Source organism: Phlebotomus argentipes, unplaced genomic scaffold, assembly GCF_947086385.1.
Source record: "Phlebotomus argentipes unplaced genomic scaffold, Phlebotomus argentipes genome assembly contig_75, whole genome shotgun sequence".
Lineage (NCBI taxonomy): Eukaryota > Metazoa > Arthropoda > Insecta > Diptera > Psychodidae > Phlebotomus > Phlebotomus argentipes.
The window spans coordinates 241,973-260,295 of NW_026776170.1; the positions used below are offsets into that span (position 1 = coordinate 241,973).

Genomic DNA, 18,323 nt, shown 5'->3' on the forward strand with positions numbered 1-18,323 from the left:
TATTACTATTATAGAATAAAATTAAATAACAAAATTTTATCATTTTGTGAAGAAGGAATTTAATAAAAAATTATTCTTTTTTAATTCGCCATGATAAAAAAGCGTGTGTGGAGCGCATTTTTGGGAAATTTGACTGTCCTTTTAAAGTCTCATGGAACCGCGTGTCGTACGATGTCTCATGTTTTTGTATCGTATTTGTTTCACCATGAGACACAATAAACATACAACCTGCGAAGGGACTTTTCCATCGTTTTGTCCTGGAGGTTGGTCACCAACGCTAAGACGGCGATGGCCGAAAGAAAGACTGATATGTACATGCTGTGACGAAATAAATCTAAATCTTAAACATAGGAGAAACAATGTAATTCTTACGAGCATATGATTCAGCATAAGAAATTTGTCATTCGACACAGAGCAAATGTTAGTACCAATGATTACGAATTTTGTACGAGAACATTGGACTGTCTATTAGGTAGCTTTGTGCGACGCATCGTTTGATTTTTTCATGATGAAATAAAACGCGCAAAAATACCACTAAAATTTTTATTCAAAAAATTTCCAGTTGAAAATATATTTTTCCTTTCTGCTGGTCGAGATGATCCTCCAGTGACCACATTCTGAGTTTCTCCGTTTCGCATGTCGAATGCACTGCCTGAACCTTGCCGATGTCCATGAATCTGTTGCTGGCATTTCTTTGCTCTGACGTCCACAGGAGGCACTGTAAAAACCAAGTACTATCACAAATTTGATCAGTTTAATTGGGTTTTGAGAATTGAAAAATCCTTCATGGACACCGACACTCAAGCTGATTAATAGTCAAAAGCTCCTAATGAAAAATAATTAAAAGAAGATACTCCCGGACATCCCTCATAATAAGTTGGCCACAAAATCATTTTCAAGCGAAAGAGGAAGTTTCCTCCCGATGTACAGAAACCGGCTTATCTCAGAAGCTTCCTCTATCTCATCTAAATATCATCTGATCGAGTTGCTCAGGTATTTTGCACGTAAATTTGCAGCGTGACTTAAAAAAAAAAAATTTAAAAATTCCACTGAAAATACTGCTTCAAGTCACAAAATCATTCATCTCAATTTACACTAAAATTTACCGCTTTTCGTTGTAATTTAAAACATTGTGTTAGAATGGTTTGAATGGTTTTCTGACAAAATAATTACAATTTACACAATTACACCAAATTGTAAAATGGCGACACGTAAAGCTTTGTTAATTTATCTCACAAAACATCATACGATGGTTTGTCCAATATATCACACACTGTATCGTACGACATTTTGCACGAATCATCGCCAATTCGTCCCAAGCTGCATTTTTTGTCAATATATTAAATGTAAATTCGTACTCTGCGTGTCACATATACTGGCATCTGTGTGACCGTTCCGAAACTCTAAGCATAAGATTTGGCGACCATATTTACCGTCACGTGATACTTGAGACAGTCATCAGAAAATCCACGGAATTTTCATGTCCCATACGCCACCGGGTAGGTTAAGCGACTAATCTGATATTGGGCTTGACAGTCGAGTGTCAAAATTATTCAGAACGCACCGTCTCAATGATATTGTACACGTTTTAATGACAAAATTGGTTGCACTCGATGTCTGGAAGTTTGAAGTACCACTTTATATAAAAAAAAACAAACCTCGTGTGACGTTATTACGCATGGTAACGAATGTGTGTTACGAATATACAGTGATTTATTTTTGCAATTGAGGGCACTGCACCTTGGCAGAAATGTCATAGTAGTCTCATCGTGTGAGTTTGTGACATGTTGTGTTGTGCCTCATTAAATAATAATATTTCCAGATTTTACAACCCACTCCAATACGTAGCATTGCGTTGAGTCAACGACAGACTGATTCAGTGAAACGACGAAATGCGCCACAAAGATCTTTTACCAGTAGGCAGAGTCTTTTTGCTTATCACAACTGCATAATTACTTTTTCTGATTGATCATCAAAATCCCAAACAGGGCAAAACCAACACCACGTAGACAAAACATCAGGCCTCGCTCTAATTACGCGATTTATACAAGAATTCGCAAATACGATGACAGAAGAGGAAGCAAACTGCTCAGCAATGGCTTCGAAGAAGAATGATTCTACTAAGGTAAGCGGATTATATCAACTTTTTCCTTATGGTGAAAACACAATATTTTGTTCATACTATCTCGGGTCGGTCCCGTCAGATTCCCTTTTGAATTTTGGTCTGCAGATCACCTTTTGGCGCCTTCACACAATCTGATTTTCTCCACAATGATGGCTCATTATGGACGAAATCAATAAATTTTTGGGTTTTTACCACACTAAAATTCATTACTTTGACGATTTTCTCGATTTTCCATATGAAAATTATCTATTTTGAACATTTTGACAAAAATCGCATTGTCAGACACATCAAACTCAAATTCAGCGCGGGTTGCCCAACGTAAAATCTGCAGGCACACACTCGACATAAAAATGTCGTGAGCAGGAAGGAAAATACACGATTCGCGTGGGGAAGAAAGAGACGTTCGTGAACAAATTATAAATGACAAATGCTGTGTTTTCACCATTATTAATTAAAATTGAACGATAAGAAGCATTAGAAGAATTGGGGAAAATACAAAATATTATGAAAACTTGTTTATCTTCTACTTTTTGGCTTGAGTACACTAGAAACAATAACCTACGTTTAAGTTTAAATGATGCAGAACTTTTGGTCATAAAATAAAAGCACAAAATGTTAGAATCAAGAAAACAAATTTGAGGATTTTTTTGTTAAAAAAAAACTGTAGAAGTAGACTATAATCCAATCTGTTTGACCCCAAGAGTCGCCCAATTCTCATAATCCACAATTGTAGAACGACTTGCTCGTGATCATTCGTTCCCAGCACTTTTGCAATTTTCCATTATTCTCATGAAGAATTGGGCTAAACTATGCTCGCTCAGCCGGTTGAATATCTTCCCATTCAAACTCTTCCTTGAGTCAACGAAAAGATCGAAACAGTGATAAAATATTGTGAAATATCTCTTCCCAATTCATTTCAAAAACATGAACATTGCAAAATTTAAAATAAAACTTGTTTCTTTAATTTATTAAATTTTTGACAATTTTGAATTTCCCTTAAAATTTCATTTAATTCCTTAGTTTTACAATCTTATTTTTAAATTTTGAATGTTTTTATATATTATCGTGTAAAATTTATTATAATAATTTAAAATACTGGATTCTGTTCAATTACAATCACAAATAATCCTCTAACTTTTTATTTTGTTTATTTCATTGTCTTATTTTTCATTAGAAATCCGTTTACATTATACTGAGTTTTAATTGTACGGCTTCCATAGATTTAAAATTTCTTTATCGCGACAACATCTGTGCTGCTGTTACTGTGCATAAGTAATAATATTCTGTTTCTTTTTTAGGGTCTTATATTAACCGACAGTTTACGTGGTGCTTTAAGATTTGTACGAAAATCACTGGATAATACGATAAGTTCATCAGTCAACCGATCGTTTTATGACAGTGATGTTGTCGAAACAGAATACACTCGTAATTTGGATGATAATATAGAGATCTTGAGCCAAGAAGCAGAAAATCTAGAGGCAAAGTTTAAAAAGACTGATGAGCGGCTGGTTCAATATGGTCCGATATTTGATCCTGAGCGATTTGTTGAACAACAGAAGGCAGAAACAGAGATAGATAAGGATCTGGGTGTCAGCATATCTCCGTGCAACAGATTTATCAAACTAGACGAAGAGATTGGACGTGGAAGTTTTAAAACTGTATTTAGAGGTTGGGATACCCATACATGTGTCGATGTAGCATGGTGCGAGCTAATGGACAAAAAGGTAAATACTGAAAATAAATCCAATTTTGTAAACATTTATAACTGCATCTCGGCATATCCGATGCGTTTTGACTGCATCTTGGGCCATGTGACACTGCTTCTCCGACATTAGCCATCCCTTGGTTACAACTAAAAAACTATTGCTTTTCACTAAAGTCATAACCCCGAAACGAACTCTAAATATGTGAGAAATTTTCGGAATAGTAAGATGGGCATGTGGTCAATGACTTGTGAATGTTGTGTTTATCAGCCGGATATTCAGATTTGAAAATAAAACACGGGACGGCCTTCTTTTGCTTCACTCGCTTATATTCTTCTATTGACGTTTCGAAGAAACTTTCAACTGAAACTTGCCTCCTTCTTCAGGTATATGGAAAATTAGAGTGAATCTGGTCGCTTAGGATATCACTACTTGGCGCACTCCAACACTATTAACCTCATTCTCTGGGCTGAGAAAGAATTGAAATCGCTAAAATTCTGAAAATCGTTTGATTTTCAACTTATTTGTGTAATTTTTAAAATACGTTTCCAAGGAATTTCATAATATGTATGCTAATGTTGCGTAAAAAGATCATTGATTGCTCGGTGGTTTTATTCCTGAGTTTTTCATGGCCTGAATTAGACACGTTTCCCCCGCTTTCCCCATAAATTTTGAAGTTTTTAAATGTAAAATTGTTTACAATCTGAGTTTTCAGCAATAAAACTTATGTAATTATTTTTATTATCCTGCAGGTGAATAAGGTAGAAAGACAGCGGTTTAAAGAGGAGGCTGATATGCTAAAAAACTTACAACATCCAAATATAGTGCGCTTTTATAACTATTGGGAGGAGACCGTGGGAAAACGGAAAAATATCGTACTGGTTACGGAACTAATGCTAAGCGGCACGCTTAAATCTTATTTGCGTCGTTTTAAGAAAATAACTCCCAAAGTTCTAAAGTCTTGGTGTCGTCAAATCCTGAGAGGCCTAAGCTTTCTTCATTCTCGCGCACCTCCTATCATCCATCGTGACCTAAAATGTGATAATATTTTTATTACTGGTACAACTGGAAGCGTAAAAATTGGAGATCTTGGCTTGGCAACACTTAAAAACAGAAGTTTTGCTAAAAGTGTTATTGGAACCCCAGAGTTTATGGCTCCAGAAATGTACGAGGAGCACTATGATGAAGGTGTTGATGTATATGCCTTCGGAATGTGTATGTTGGAAATGTCTACAAGTGAGTACCCATATAGTGAGTGCAGTGGACCAGCCCAGATATATAAGAAGGTTACCTCGGGCATAAAGCCAGCAAGTTTGGAGAAGGTGGAAAATCCCGAAGTAAGGGAAATTATTGAAAGCTGTATTCAGGTGAGTTTCGAAAAAAATATCCTATATGTGTTTTGGATGTTTCGATTTGCTGTCACCGAACATCAACATTCTTCATGTAAATATTTTCTCAGAATTAAGAAAGGTTTCAACACACTAAATGATTCTAAACAGAATTGAACTCAAAAGATTTTGAGCCCCGAAAAATTTTAGTACATTCTGATAAACTTCCTACCAGCGTAAAGAGTTTCAAAATCGTAATTTGCATGAATTTCTTGTAATTTCAATGTTCACTATCACAGTAAAGTGCTTTTGGCCAATTTGGAATTTCAAGTCTTGTAACGTCCATGTTGCACATACAGATTTCCCATTACCATATGAAGGAATTCTAACTTTGCGATGTGTAGGGATATTCAATTTGAGGGGCAAAATGTACTTTGCGAGTGTGGAAAACTTATCTACAAATTCAATCGAACCAATAAAAGTCATGCCGATTCATGAAAAATCACTCTTTTACATAGTTTCCCAATAAAACTGCTATGAATTGGCCGCTTTCTACTGTTATACTAAACTGCTATATAATAGCGTAGTTTATGCATACGTACGTATTTCCTTATTTTACGTTGCTAGTTTTATCTTAAGCATTTAAAAAATTTGTGCTGATCATTAATTTTTTAATTACTTTATAATAAAATACTAAGTAACTTGCACATATAATCTTATCAATGTCTAATTTTTACGTGTACAGCATTTGTGATGAACTACATAAAGCTATACATAATGCGTTTAAAATATTTTTCTTTTGTTTAACTTAATCAGACTATATTGTAGGTAAAAAAGGACGCTCGACCGAGTTGTAAAGATTTACTGAGCAGCGAATTCTTTGGTCAGGACATAGGTATTCGATTGGAGCCAATACAGAAAGATATTTTTATTTCAAATCCTGATCTTACACGTATCGACTTTCGTTTGCGGGTTATAAATCCGAAAAAACGTCCCGCTAAATACAAGGTAAATGAAGCCGTCGAATTCTTTTACGACTATACACAGGATGATTTCGATGAACTAGCGGTAGATATGGCACGTGGAAATCATATTCTTGATGAAGATATTCGTGAGGTAGCAAAGTTATTGAAAATCCAGGTAAATGCCTTGATAGCGGAAAGAAAAAAAATACAACTGAAAGCAGAATTAGCAGCTGCAGCAAAAGCGGTAGCTGTGAAAGCAAAAATGGATCCAATGATTCCTCTTCAATGTGAATTATCGTTGGGAGAGACTGCCAAGACCAAGGTAGCCAAGTCGAGACGCCTGAATAAGTCCAGCGAGCGACCGAAACTACAGGTGACTGAGGTATTAAATGGCACAGTGCATTGTGTATTGGAAAACCGCCTGAATACCATTACCTTCAAGTTCGATATCATCGATATGAATCCGGAAGAGATTGCTAACAATTTGGTTAGATATTTCCTAAACCTTATCCTGCTTGATATAATAAATATTACTTTTACAGACATCACAGAAGTTGTTGTTGGAAAACCAGTATTCGTATTTCATGGAATTAATTCGAGATGTTGTGATGCAGTTAAAAACGAATCCTCATTTACTTCCGCAGCCGATACAGCCACGGCGAAATATAGATAAGGTGAGATTAAAAAATACTAACCTCTTGTAACTATTCTATGAACATGAATCTCTTAACATCATCATGGTAATCAGAACTTTACGGGTGACTTCAAAATGTATTTACCTCCTTCATAACTTCAATGTTAGTGCTCGGTTGATATTTACTTACTTGCAATATTTGGTTTCCAAAACATACGAAAGTACCTATATAGAGATAATTTGACTACATACATATATGCGGAGAGCATAGCCTTTATTCCTGCAGCAGTGAACAGTTCAATGATCAGTTCATTTCTATTTAAACAATATTATCAAAAATTTATATGAAAAAGTAGTTCGTAAAATCACAGTTCTCGTGAGATGCCGTCTATAATAAAAATTACATCTTGTCATATTCGAAACGTTGAATAAAGTCGCTTAAAGGTCAAAATAAATTATTTATAGTGTTTGTATGCTTTGCTAACGCCGGATTTAGATTTGTGGATATTTATTAACTTATTTGTAATATAAATTGATGTATTAATCGGCCAGTGGCCATTCCGTGTAATAGACATTTTTATCTGCATACTTAGGAAGCATTAGAGTAAGAAACAACGAGAACACCTGATTTTATTCAATGATTACTGCGCATCGTTAGAGTAAATATGAAGTTAAGCATAATCTCGTTAATCATCTTTCAAAATATATGTAGAAAAGTAGATCTTCGTGATTATGAGTAAATGATGTGTACTCTTACGATTTATCAAAAACAATTTATATTTTCTATAGAAATGTTGTCATATTGTACTAGAAAAGGCAAAGCAACAGGATAAATAGTATTTAACAAATGCATGTAAAGAAAAACATATATAAATTGATACTTGTGGGATATTTTATATCTGGAAAAGTTATTTCCGTCTTAAATGCCAGATATCGCATAAAATGATTTATTAGTCATTTAATATTTGTTTTATATATTTAGCGTAAAATAGTGTCAGAACTTTAAAGCGAATTTATATTTCTCTTTCCTATATGCCTAACGTATTAATCAAAAACAAAAGGTTCGTCATGCTTCACTTACACGTCAGCGACCCACAATAAAGATGCACTACCGACATCGATCTGTAAGTCAACGACTGGGCGTATTAAGTTATTACGGCACACGTTCATATTAATGGGTTTACTACGACTTTAACTATCCTAAAGTTCCTTGAATTTTCGTCTATTAGGAATAAATTACAGCCACATTATCTGGTTAAAACAGTGGATAAAACCTATAATTATACATCTATCTATTTTGTACAAATATATCGTTATATTCATATATACCGCTGAGATGGCGATGGACGTAAATTAATTTTGTCTATCTGAGGTTAATAAATTCAAATTCGAATTCAAAATCTGTTTAGCAAGTTTTGCTCGAGACATCATAAAAGAACGGTGTGTTTTCTATATTCGAAATCGTAGTAAAGCTGTTAAAATGAATATACATAAGTCATTGTTGATTTAGCAGTGGGCATGAATCTTATAGTTTTATATGCTTTAATGCTCTTTGTGTGGATTTTGCCTGAATATATGCGGCACTATGTCATGATATGTAATTTATTTTCTGCTTGCAGCGTGACGAGACATCTACATCATCACTTACTCAAATGTTTGACCCTCAAATTATTAGCCATGAACCATTAGCTGCTTCGTTCTACGTACGTGACGAAGCCCAATGTGCAACAGGAAGTGATGAAAGTGTGGGTAGTGGCGAAATTGAGATACGTCGAGACAATGAGAACACGTCGCGAAAGACAAGCACAGCTAGTGAATGCACACTTTCATCAAATGAATACACTCCGGAAAACACAGTTGTTAGTGGAATGGATGATGACTGTAAATTGGCTCCCTTAGTCAGAAAGGTAAATAATAAAAAAAAAACCCATTGAAATGATCGAAAACTATTTTTCCTCATAGATAAGCAGATTTACAGTGACACCATCAGAAATTCCTCAGGATGAGGCAGACGATGCTACGCCACAATTAAAAACAGTTGGTCCAGAGCATATCAATACACTAGAGCAATTAAAAATTGAACTGGAAAATATTACGCATGCTCATGTGCCAGCGATTGTTAAACACAAAGATATGAACATGGGAGCAGCTTCAGGACAAGCAACCCCAAACATGACCAGTGGTAAAGAGGAATCGTATACAGAAGGTTATTATTATTATTATTATTATTTTATTATTACTCCGTTTTACAATTTTGTTGGGTCTGCCCCTCTCAGTAATATTGCAAGTGAATTGAATTAAAAATAATCTTTTTGTATGTTGGCTACAGTAAATCGAAGCTCCCTTTCAGCACATGCAAAGTGTGTGCTTATCCACAATTTTTAGCAATAATATTGCAGAAATCAATTCATATATACATATGTAACTAATAATTTTTTATTTATATTCACTCTGTGTAGAAATGTGTCAATCACCCGTATCAGATGTTATCCAATTTCCGTGTGAAATATCGACGCAGCGTATTATAACACCTCGTAGCGACAGTCCGGCTCATGAAGATTTACTTGTACACCCGATTATTACGTCTGTTGATGAATCTCAAGTAGAGGCAACTGAAAATATTAGCTCACCAGAACAAAAGTAAGTACATTTTATTACTTTTTTATTATCCGGATAATGACAGTTACTTTAATAGGTGTACAGCCAATGGACTAATTCGGCAATTAGAATCAGAACAGCCTAAAATGCAACGATTCATGTCTGTGGAGAGTGTCTCATCTGAAGAAAAAGGAACCTTAGGGCCAGTTAGGAAGGTGTCAAGATTCCAGGTAAATAAGCAAACTATATAAGAAAAATGAATAAACTCATAATCACGTAATAGAAGTAAATTAAATGGAATCTAGATTGTATGTTAGGAAGTGGGACCCTAATAAAAAAAAAAACTTAGACGCGTAGTTCAGTTCACAAGGGTCAGCTGAAACTGTGGCGAATTCGCAATGCAAAAATATTCGATTTAAAACTGTTTTTAAGTGATATCTTCGCAGTAGCAAAAAAAATTTTGCGCTCTGGTCGCGAAATTTCGGGTAACATGGAAACTGTGCATGGTAGTTAATTATGAAATAGCTGGGATTTTGAGCACTAATAATATTTTTAAAATGTTAGGAAAAGAATGTTTAGTCCAGCCTGAGAAATTTCTAAAATGAGATTATAGTAATATATTGGAGCCAGGAAATCCGTGTTTTAATGCTTTTAAAGTTTCATATGAAAATTGAAACACTTTTGTATTATGTACTTCATTTGATACTACATTTCAAAATTGCCACATTTCAAGTTGTTCACGAAAAGCTACAGTAAGTCCCTTACTAAATTTTTTTTTGTTTTTAACTGAATATTTCCAATACGTAGCTGATAGTATCTGGTTTTTTTGCGTCTTCATAGATATTTATAATTGAGTAAAATTTGCAGGTGTTCGCAGTAAAAGAGGCGAAATTTATAGAGACGGAACCTGATGTTCGTCAGCCATGCAATCACACTGTATCTAATGGCTGTTCGATTCCCGTTGTAAATCTTAGCCAGGTGGCTCCCATCGAGGATCAAACACCTTTTTATGGTGATACGGTAAGAAATTTAATTCTATCATTTTTCTATAACTGTAGAAGAGTAAATAAAGGCCCAAAACATCGTGCGAAGAGGAAAGGGTATTTGAGCTACAGTGGCCATTTCTGTCAAATTTAATCAATTCATCTATCTAAAGATGTGAAACACGGGATGACCTTGTTGTTTAACTTCAGTCGCTCCTATTCAATATCTGTGTTTCGGAGATGTTTTGCCTTCTTTAGGGCTGAAATTGTATTATTGAGTGTTATTGTTTGTACAATTGGTTGAAAATGCTATTCCGTACTTAGAGAAAATTATGGATGAGTCTGGTCGTTGGGATTACACTACTTATCATAATCCAACAACCCACCACTCCTACCTTCATTTTCTGCACTGATCGAGTGTGTCATCAATTTCAAGTCGAATTCTCTCCACAGCTATAGAACTTATCTATAGCTATAGAACCAGCTATAGTTGTTGCTGTCTCGTTTTAATCCTCTGTAGTATTCCCGCGTTTCCTAGTTAAGGCAACCATTGGTATTTACTGACCAAACAGCAAAAATACTGATCAAAGTGGGATTTTTACTTTATAAATGAGCAACGGTTCGCTGACCAAAGTCAATATTTTACTGACCAAACTAATAGATTACTGACAAAAAAATTACTGACCAAACAAATATACTGACAACATGTGTTTTTCGATAATTGCTCAAAATGATTTTTTGCTGACTAAACCATAACGTTACTGACAAAAATTTTTCTCCGGAAACCGGCAAATTGAATTATTACTTGGCCAAACTAATTTTTTAACTGACCAAACTAATTGTTAAGCTGACTAAAAAAAATTTACTGACTTTTTGCAGTGTGTTTGTTGCATTAGTTTTTCATTTTCTTTTTCTTTATTAGTCATATAGTGAGAAATTGTTAGCATTTTGGGATATTCCATTTCCAATTCTCATAACAAAGTCATTCAACCACGAAGGGAATTGAGTGATTTTACACTCATCTTCACAATGTAACTCTTGTAGTATCAGAAACGTGTAAGGTTACAAACTGTGAGGATTTCTAAGTGATAACATCACTTAAATACACTACAGTCTAATTTTTTATTCATTTTTTACTTTCACATACATATCGGATAAACAATCAAGAAGTTAAGGATGTCTTTTAAAATATAGGAACTGAAGAGGAATCTCGATGAAGTCAAAGTTAGTTTGTCTAAGCGGCATCTGGAAACCAAATCACGTCATCAACTCCAGCTTCTACTATCTAGGCAACACCTCGAAGAAGAAGAACTTCGTTTGCGTCACTTCGTGGAGCTCGAGAAATTTGAAAAGAGCAGTAAGTTTGTTCATATTAATTAAGAAAACTTTCTAATTTTCATTATATTGTAATGAATTCTTGTATTCCAGTTGCCGCCCAGTTAGAGTCAGAAGCAGTGCCGAGTGGTCCAGTTCCTTTTTGTAACGTCCCGTGATAGATTTTTGTTTATCTGCGTTGTACCGTAAAAACTAAAGCAAGATTGTAGATATTATTTTAGCAAGGGAGATATATTGAGTTTTAGGAGAATAGTTGAAGAATGTAATAAAATTGTCCAATGTCATAACGTACACAGAAGGCATTACATTTACTGTTGTATGTATATATTTATCTATTCGCGATATTGTTTCCGGATTTCATGTATCTTAAGAGTTTAAAAATTATGCTATCCTGCACATTTCGAATTAGCCCAGTTTAAACCCCATGCTAAACCATGCATGGGAGCCATCTATCACAGATCTTCGCTGAATCTGCTTTGTTCAATATGAGTGCTGTAGGGGTATGTTCGTAACTCGACTGGCCCACCTCTACATGCGGTAAAAGAAATAAACTACTATACGAAGAGATATGCAATTGCGTACAGATTTACCAGTACACAGTACAGTGCAAACACTAGACTGTCACTTCTATCCCCTCTAATTTCAATTTAGTTTTCTAGCATTAGGCGGTAACATGCTCTTCCTTATTTCAGAACTTAATTCGACAATTGGAATAAAAGGCAATTGTTCGTAGGTTGTCGGTGGTGGTACACCGATGAAGAGAAGATCAGGTTGGTACGTCAATATCTGATTATTGGTTAAACTCATGAGTATTCCTAACGTCTCTGTGGAGCTTTAATTTCAAAGAGTTTTCTCTGCTTAATGGAGACAAATAGAATATATATTTATTTTGGCTCATAAGACAAGCTTTTGTGAGCCAAGATTGCGTCCACCGACGTCTATGCGTTGATAACCAACCTCCAGAGCAAAACGGTGGAAAAGCTCTTTCATAGGTTGTATAAGCTTTCTTCCCCATCTATTATAAAATGAACAAAAAGACAAAGCAGTTAAAACGCCAAAAAGGTTTGGATTAGCCACCGCTTGATATCTCTAGGAAGTTCATTCCAGAGAATCACCCCGTCAACAAACAGCGAGTTTCGGAGGATACGGCTCAGCGAGGTCGGCGAAACGAGACTCGAAGACCTGACAGACGAGCCAGGCATGAGTAGTTCAGCCAAATAATGGGGCTGACGTAAACGAAGCGTCCGAGAAATGAATTCAACAGAGCGTGATTGAGAAAAATAGGTAGACTTTGTTCTGCCTGTCCCAGCATAAGGTGATAGTACTGGGAGACATGATCGAAAGGCCGGAGGTTAAAAATAAATCTAATGCAGTTGTTGAATGAGACAGTGAGGCGAAGCATAGGGCTTGATCGCAAAAAAAATAGTTCAGCACCATAGGAAAAGACCTATATGAAAGCCTATATAAAAGCCGAACCCCCTGGGGAATGAAGAGTTGGTGTCTTCGAAGCGTAAAAAGAGTGAAATTCACCTTTTTACAGATGTGGGAAGTGTGATCGTCTCACGCCAATGAATCATTGAAGATAACTCCAAGATTTCTGTCGCTATGGACGTAGGGAATTGCTTTGCCATTGAGGAAAATTGGGAAATGAGATTTGAATGAGATATGTCAGCTTGTTAATAAAAGAAAAAAAAACAATATTGACAATTAGCGTTATATCTTTCATACTTATGTGGCTAAAGTCAATGTCTGAAAAGTTTTCTGGTTCTGGATTGACTTTCACTGTGTAAAACCATCCTAAGTTAAACGATTTTATTGTTTGGAAATTGCATTGTTTAAAGAAAATCGTTTGTGAGGATCCTCCCAAAATGGAAGGAGATAACGTCCTCCCCATCTACCTTAGGAAGGGGCATTGGCCAGGGATCTATTCTTGGTCCTTTGCTCTTCTCCATGTTCATTAATGATCTGCACTCTGTCCTGTGTGGTTGCTCGTATCATCTGTATGCGAACGACCTCCAGATTTACATAGAAGGTGATCCTTCAAATTCTTCCTGTGCGTTCAACCTTTTGAATGATAACCTCTCCCGAATCGGGAACTGGGCTTCTTCCAATGGGTTTCGCCTGAATCCTAAAAAATCGCAGGCAATTATCTTCTCAAAAAGGAGTGCTAATTTTCCTTACTTCACCGTTCTTCTTAACGGTGAAGTTATCCTTTATGCGGATCAGGTTAAAAACCTCGGTATTGTCTTTAATTCGACTCTATCCTGGTCTGATCATGCTTCCTCCCTTTGCCGTAAGGTCAATTATTCTCTATATGTCCTCAGACGCTATCGGGATATCACACCCTATGATACTCGGCTGCTTCTCGCGCGAGCGCTAATTATGCCATTCTTCTCATATGGAGCAGAGCTATTCTTCCTGGCGGATAGTGACACAATCCGTCGACTGACTGTAGCATTTAACAATCGTGTCAGGTACGTCTGCGAACTGGGTTCCCACGATCACATCTCTGCCCACAGGGATGTGCTGGTGGGCTGCAGCCTGTCCTCCTTCCTGCAAATGCGAGCCCTATTTTTCTTAGATCGTCTTTCCATCAGCGGCTGCCCTGGATATCTGGCTTCAATCTTGACGAGAGGTGGTTCGGCCAGACTCCGGGGACTACTCGTCCCTAGAGCCGAGCATGAGACCTTTCATCGTACCATCTTCGTTAGAGGCGTATCTCATTATAACGCCCTCCCGCGTGAGGCGAGCGAGACAGTGGGTGGCATCAGGCGGTTTTTTCAGGGTGATCATTCTCCCTAGGCTTTATCAAGTTTATTATTATTATTTCTTTTTTTCTTACTTTGTTTAACTTTTTTTTTCTTTCTTTTTCTCTGCCTTTTTTGTTTTCTTATTTTCTTTTTCTTCACATTTGTTGTATCTGTTGTATCTTTTCTTTTCTCATTAATCTGTCATTCTTAGGTTGTTTTGCTTGTTTTCTGGCAAATTTGTAAGAGGGTAGGCCCTAAGTTTTGCCAAAATAAATTGAAATTGAAATAAAATTGAATAATCATGATAACACTTTTACCAACAGTATTGCAACAAGTAGTGTACCAGTAGTATAACACTTTTTGTAACCAGTAGTGTCTTGGATGGCAGATTTATAGTAGAAAGGATATAGTAGGTTAGGAAAGTGCAGGCAGAAGACTGAAAATTTTTTGCAGTCGCCGGGAATTGAACTCCGGCCATTCGGTATGGGAATACCGTGCGGGCACTTTAGGCGCATGGCAATCAAAGCTATAAATCCGAAAGAAGAACGAAAACATTTCTTGACAGGAATCAGAAAATTTAGCATTTCTTATTCATATCATCTCCATAGTCAGAAGGCAATGAGATATTTTCCTCATTAGGACAATAGGAGAATTATTATTCAGAACGACACAAATCCGAAAGGGTTTGACATCCATAAAGAACGCGTATGCATTTCCTGACACGCTTACGTTTGGTGTGAACAGAAACTGGGTATCGGGAGGGGCTATCTGTATGTCAAAATTTGTCTCATTGAAGTGCAACGAGGTTTCTAAACAATCCATTTTTATACGGAACCATTTTCATAAAAAAAAATTATCCCTCTTGGCCATGACGGACCCTGACCGACGTGCCTTCGTTGGGGATATGGTGCACTTTCTACGTGAGGAAATTGAACGTCTCAAAACTGAGAGCGATCTTGTTGAGAGTTTGGAAGTTGCTATTCAATGTCTGGAGGCTGTATATCAGCCTACGCACAGTGATGTGAACGTATGGCAGCTGTGGCGAACAGCGCATGATGTAATAACCCCAGTTGAAGATGCAGAGGCACTAAAAAACGAAGGCAACCGTTTGATGAAGGAGGAAAAGTATCAAGAAGCTTTGAGCAACTATAATCGCGCTATTTGTATTGACGTCCGCAATCCCATCTTTTACTGCAATCGAGCAGCTGCCTGGATTCGCCTAGGAGATTTTGATAGGGCTGTCGTTGACGCGCAAATGTCGTTGAGGTAGGATTAAAAAAGAAATCTATCTATTCAGCTTAGACATTATATTGGTGCGGCTGTGGCTCAGTAGTGAACGCGTTTCATTTTGAATACTATTTGACTTAAGACACTCAGATATGCTGAAATAGACCATGGCAAATAAGCACACGGGGAATGCTTGCTTATTCACATTTTTTTTGCATTAAACGTCGCAACCGGAATCCCGTTGAAATACAAATACTTTGCACATAAGAGCCCAAATTATTTGTTCTAGATCCAAAATTTTTTGTCAAACATTTCATAACATTGCTTTCTCCCTTATTATCTATGTCTTTTTTTCGATGAGCATTATAACATCTAATTAAAAAGTTATATGCAACCTCTCAACCCTAGTTCAAATTACTATATAATGTGCTTTCGGATACGTGAAACACGGCGCTGTCGTCGGTTCGCAGTGGCAGAACCTTGCCGACTGCTATTATCGTGAACGAAAGAGGTAGATTCAAGCAATGAGAACACATGGTAATTTATTAATAAAAATCGTGAAAAATAGTCAATGAGCCTCTTTACGCCGTGTCGGATTTAATATAAATACAGCATTTATCTTAAGTCTAGTCCGACATGGACTAAAATGTCAGCTCAAACTGCGCGGTTGCGCATGCGTTTGCGCTGTCAAATTCTCACACACATCCTCACTGAACGTCATTTGCAACTGCGCGTCGGGTTGTAACATGATTCGGTTTTAGTTTAATCCGGCCGAAGCGCTTGTGTCCTGGTATCAACGCCATGGACTAAAATAAAGCCGAATATTGGGAAATGCAACATTAATGATAAATCCAGCATTTAACTTGGCCCGGCATAAAGAGGCTCAACGAATTATTTACACGCATAATCAAAATTTCAATGCGATTTGAAACATAATTTCGATGGTTTCCCTTGCCCACTAGCGCTTCTAGCTATGTGCCAGGAGAAACATTTGCAATATGTGCTTCGGGAAACGAAACTAGTGATGGGGTGTCGTCTATATGCTATTCCATTATGTTAATTTATAGTCCTTATATTTTAAATCGCAAAAATTACAATTTTCTACGTATGTTATTTTTTCAGATACAATCCAACATACTGCAAGGCTCATGCTCGACTTGGCGACGCATTGGTAAAGATGAACCGTCTGGAAGCAGCGGTATCGGCTTTTGAGGAAGCTGTTCGGCTGGAACCTGCAAACGTTGATTATAAGAGCAAATTGGATATAACACGACAGCGACTTCAAGAGAGTACAGAGGGTACTTCGGGTGTGAATCAAGGCCTTGCAGAAATGGCGGCACGTATGATGTCCGACCCATCAGTGAATGAAGTATTGTCATACCTCAATGACGCCAATAGTATTGAGTCGCTACTAAACACTGGTCGTCAACTAGCAATGCAGATGGGTGCTCAAAACCCTCAACTTTTCACTGATATTCGTCGTTTGTTACAGTCCAATCCACACGTGACAAACCTTGTAACATCATTGCAACAGCAATCCAATAATTCAAGTTCACCTAATGAAGAAGAGTCGAAGGAAAAATAAAAATATTTATATACACACATATATATAATGTGTGATATATATATATAGCAATAAATGGATTTGTTCTAATTTCTGCATGGAAAAGAAAATATGTTAAAGGTTGAAGAAAAAACAATTCCCACTAAATTTCCCGTTGTTTAAGTTATACGCAAAGCGTGTTTTATGGAAAGCTAGGATTTACTGCTGTTTGTTTCTGTAAAATTTTTTTTTTTAAGTTTTGCACTTTATAAAAAGAGTCCAAACATTCACATGAAAACTTTAAAGTACAATAAATCGGGTTTCTTTCGCTTCGGTAGTAAAGAATTACGACATTTTAGAAACTACTGAAATTGGACCAACGGAATACTTAAGATTTTTTATAGATACAGCTTACCCTCCAAACAAAATTTCGATTTCAGAATTTTGAAAATATTGTTTTCACCTTTAGCTCATCTAGCAATAGTCAGACGAGCTTTTGATGGTCTAAACAGTTTTACTTTTTTGCAATACATTTGAAACGAGCCTAAAATTATAAAAATTTGATAGATAGAAACCAATTTACAGCGTTTTTGACATTCCAAAATCTGAATCGCCATAACTCCGGCTCTATTTAGGTGGGGGGGGGTGGCATTTTTGTTTTTCATGTCTGTTTGTCGTTCCGTCCGTCCTTCCGGCGTGACAAACGGGCTTTTGGGGTCTAAACGGTAAGAAATATCGACATGCGGTTTGCGGCAAAGGGTTAAAATATACACTTCTTAGGAACATTTTGATGCCAAATACAACCCCTAACCCCTCCTGCCGCCTGTTTGATCACCACCGAAGTACACATTCCTCATTTGTTCAACCTCTATGGCAGGGATCGGGTCCAAATTCTGGTATGTTATAGCTGACCTCAAGACATTTCTAACGATCCACCACCTAAGAATCTAGATTCTATCTATAGATAGATTCTGTCTATCTAGAAGGACCTAGATTCTTCCGGACCCTTGATAAAAGAGTTTATAATTCAAAAATTAAAATAGCCATTCCTCTATTTCTAATTAATCGATTGGAATGATTTTGAGCTTCCTAAAACGATATTATAAAATGCCATCTTATACTTGAACTCCAT

General features: G+C 36.5%; 2 protein-coding genes across 5 annotated transcripts; both read left to right on the forward strand.

The window, feature by feature from the left end:
- Positions 1 to 1,599: 1,599 nt before the first annotated feature.
- On the forward strand, positions 1,600 to 12,238 carry LOC132257008 (serine/threonine-protein kinase Wnk). Of its 4 annotated transcripts, none has more exons than XM_059753671.1 (15): positions 1,600 to 1,771; positions 1,823 to 1,916; positions 1,989 to 2,125; positions 3,424 to 3,849; positions 4,581 to 5,195; positions 5,985 to 6,608; positions 6,664 to 6,795; positions 7,817 to 7,879; positions 8,375 to 8,662; positions 8,718 to 8,961; positions 9,215 to 9,395; positions 9,451 to 9,583; positions 10,221 to 10,373; positions 11,531 to 11,693; positions 11,765 to 12,238. In XM_059753671.1, exons 3-15 carry the CDS (start codon positions 2,066 to 2,068, stop codon positions 11,827 to 11,829), a joined length of 3,147 nt encoding a protein of 1,048 aa, XP_059609654.1. In that variant the 5' UTR covers positions 1,600 to 1,771; positions 1,823 to 1,916; positions 1,989 to 2,065; the 3' UTR covers positions 11,830 to 12,238. The 4 variants fall into 4 exon arrangements, with proteins under 4 accessions (XP_059609654.1, XP_059609656.1, XP_059609657.1 ...); XM_059753673.1 differs by having other exon boundaries at positions 6,673 to 6,795; XM_059753674.1 differs by lacking the exon at positions 7,817 to 7,879.
- Positions 12,239 to 15,159: 2,921 nt separating this feature from the next.
- LOC132257049 (small glutamine-rich tetratricopeptide repeat-containing protein beta-like) lies at positions 15,160 to 17,510 on the forward strand. Its single transcript, XM_059753749.1, has 2 exons — positions 15,160 to 15,687; positions 16,771 to 17,510. Exons 1-2 carry the CDS (start codon positions 15,194 to 15,196, stop codon positions 17,231 to 17,233), a joined length of 957 nt encoding a protein of 318 aa, XP_059609732.1. The 5' UTR covers positions 15,160 to 15,193; the 3' UTR covers positions 17,234 to 17,510.
- Positions 17,511 to 18,323: the final 813 nt, after the last annotated feature.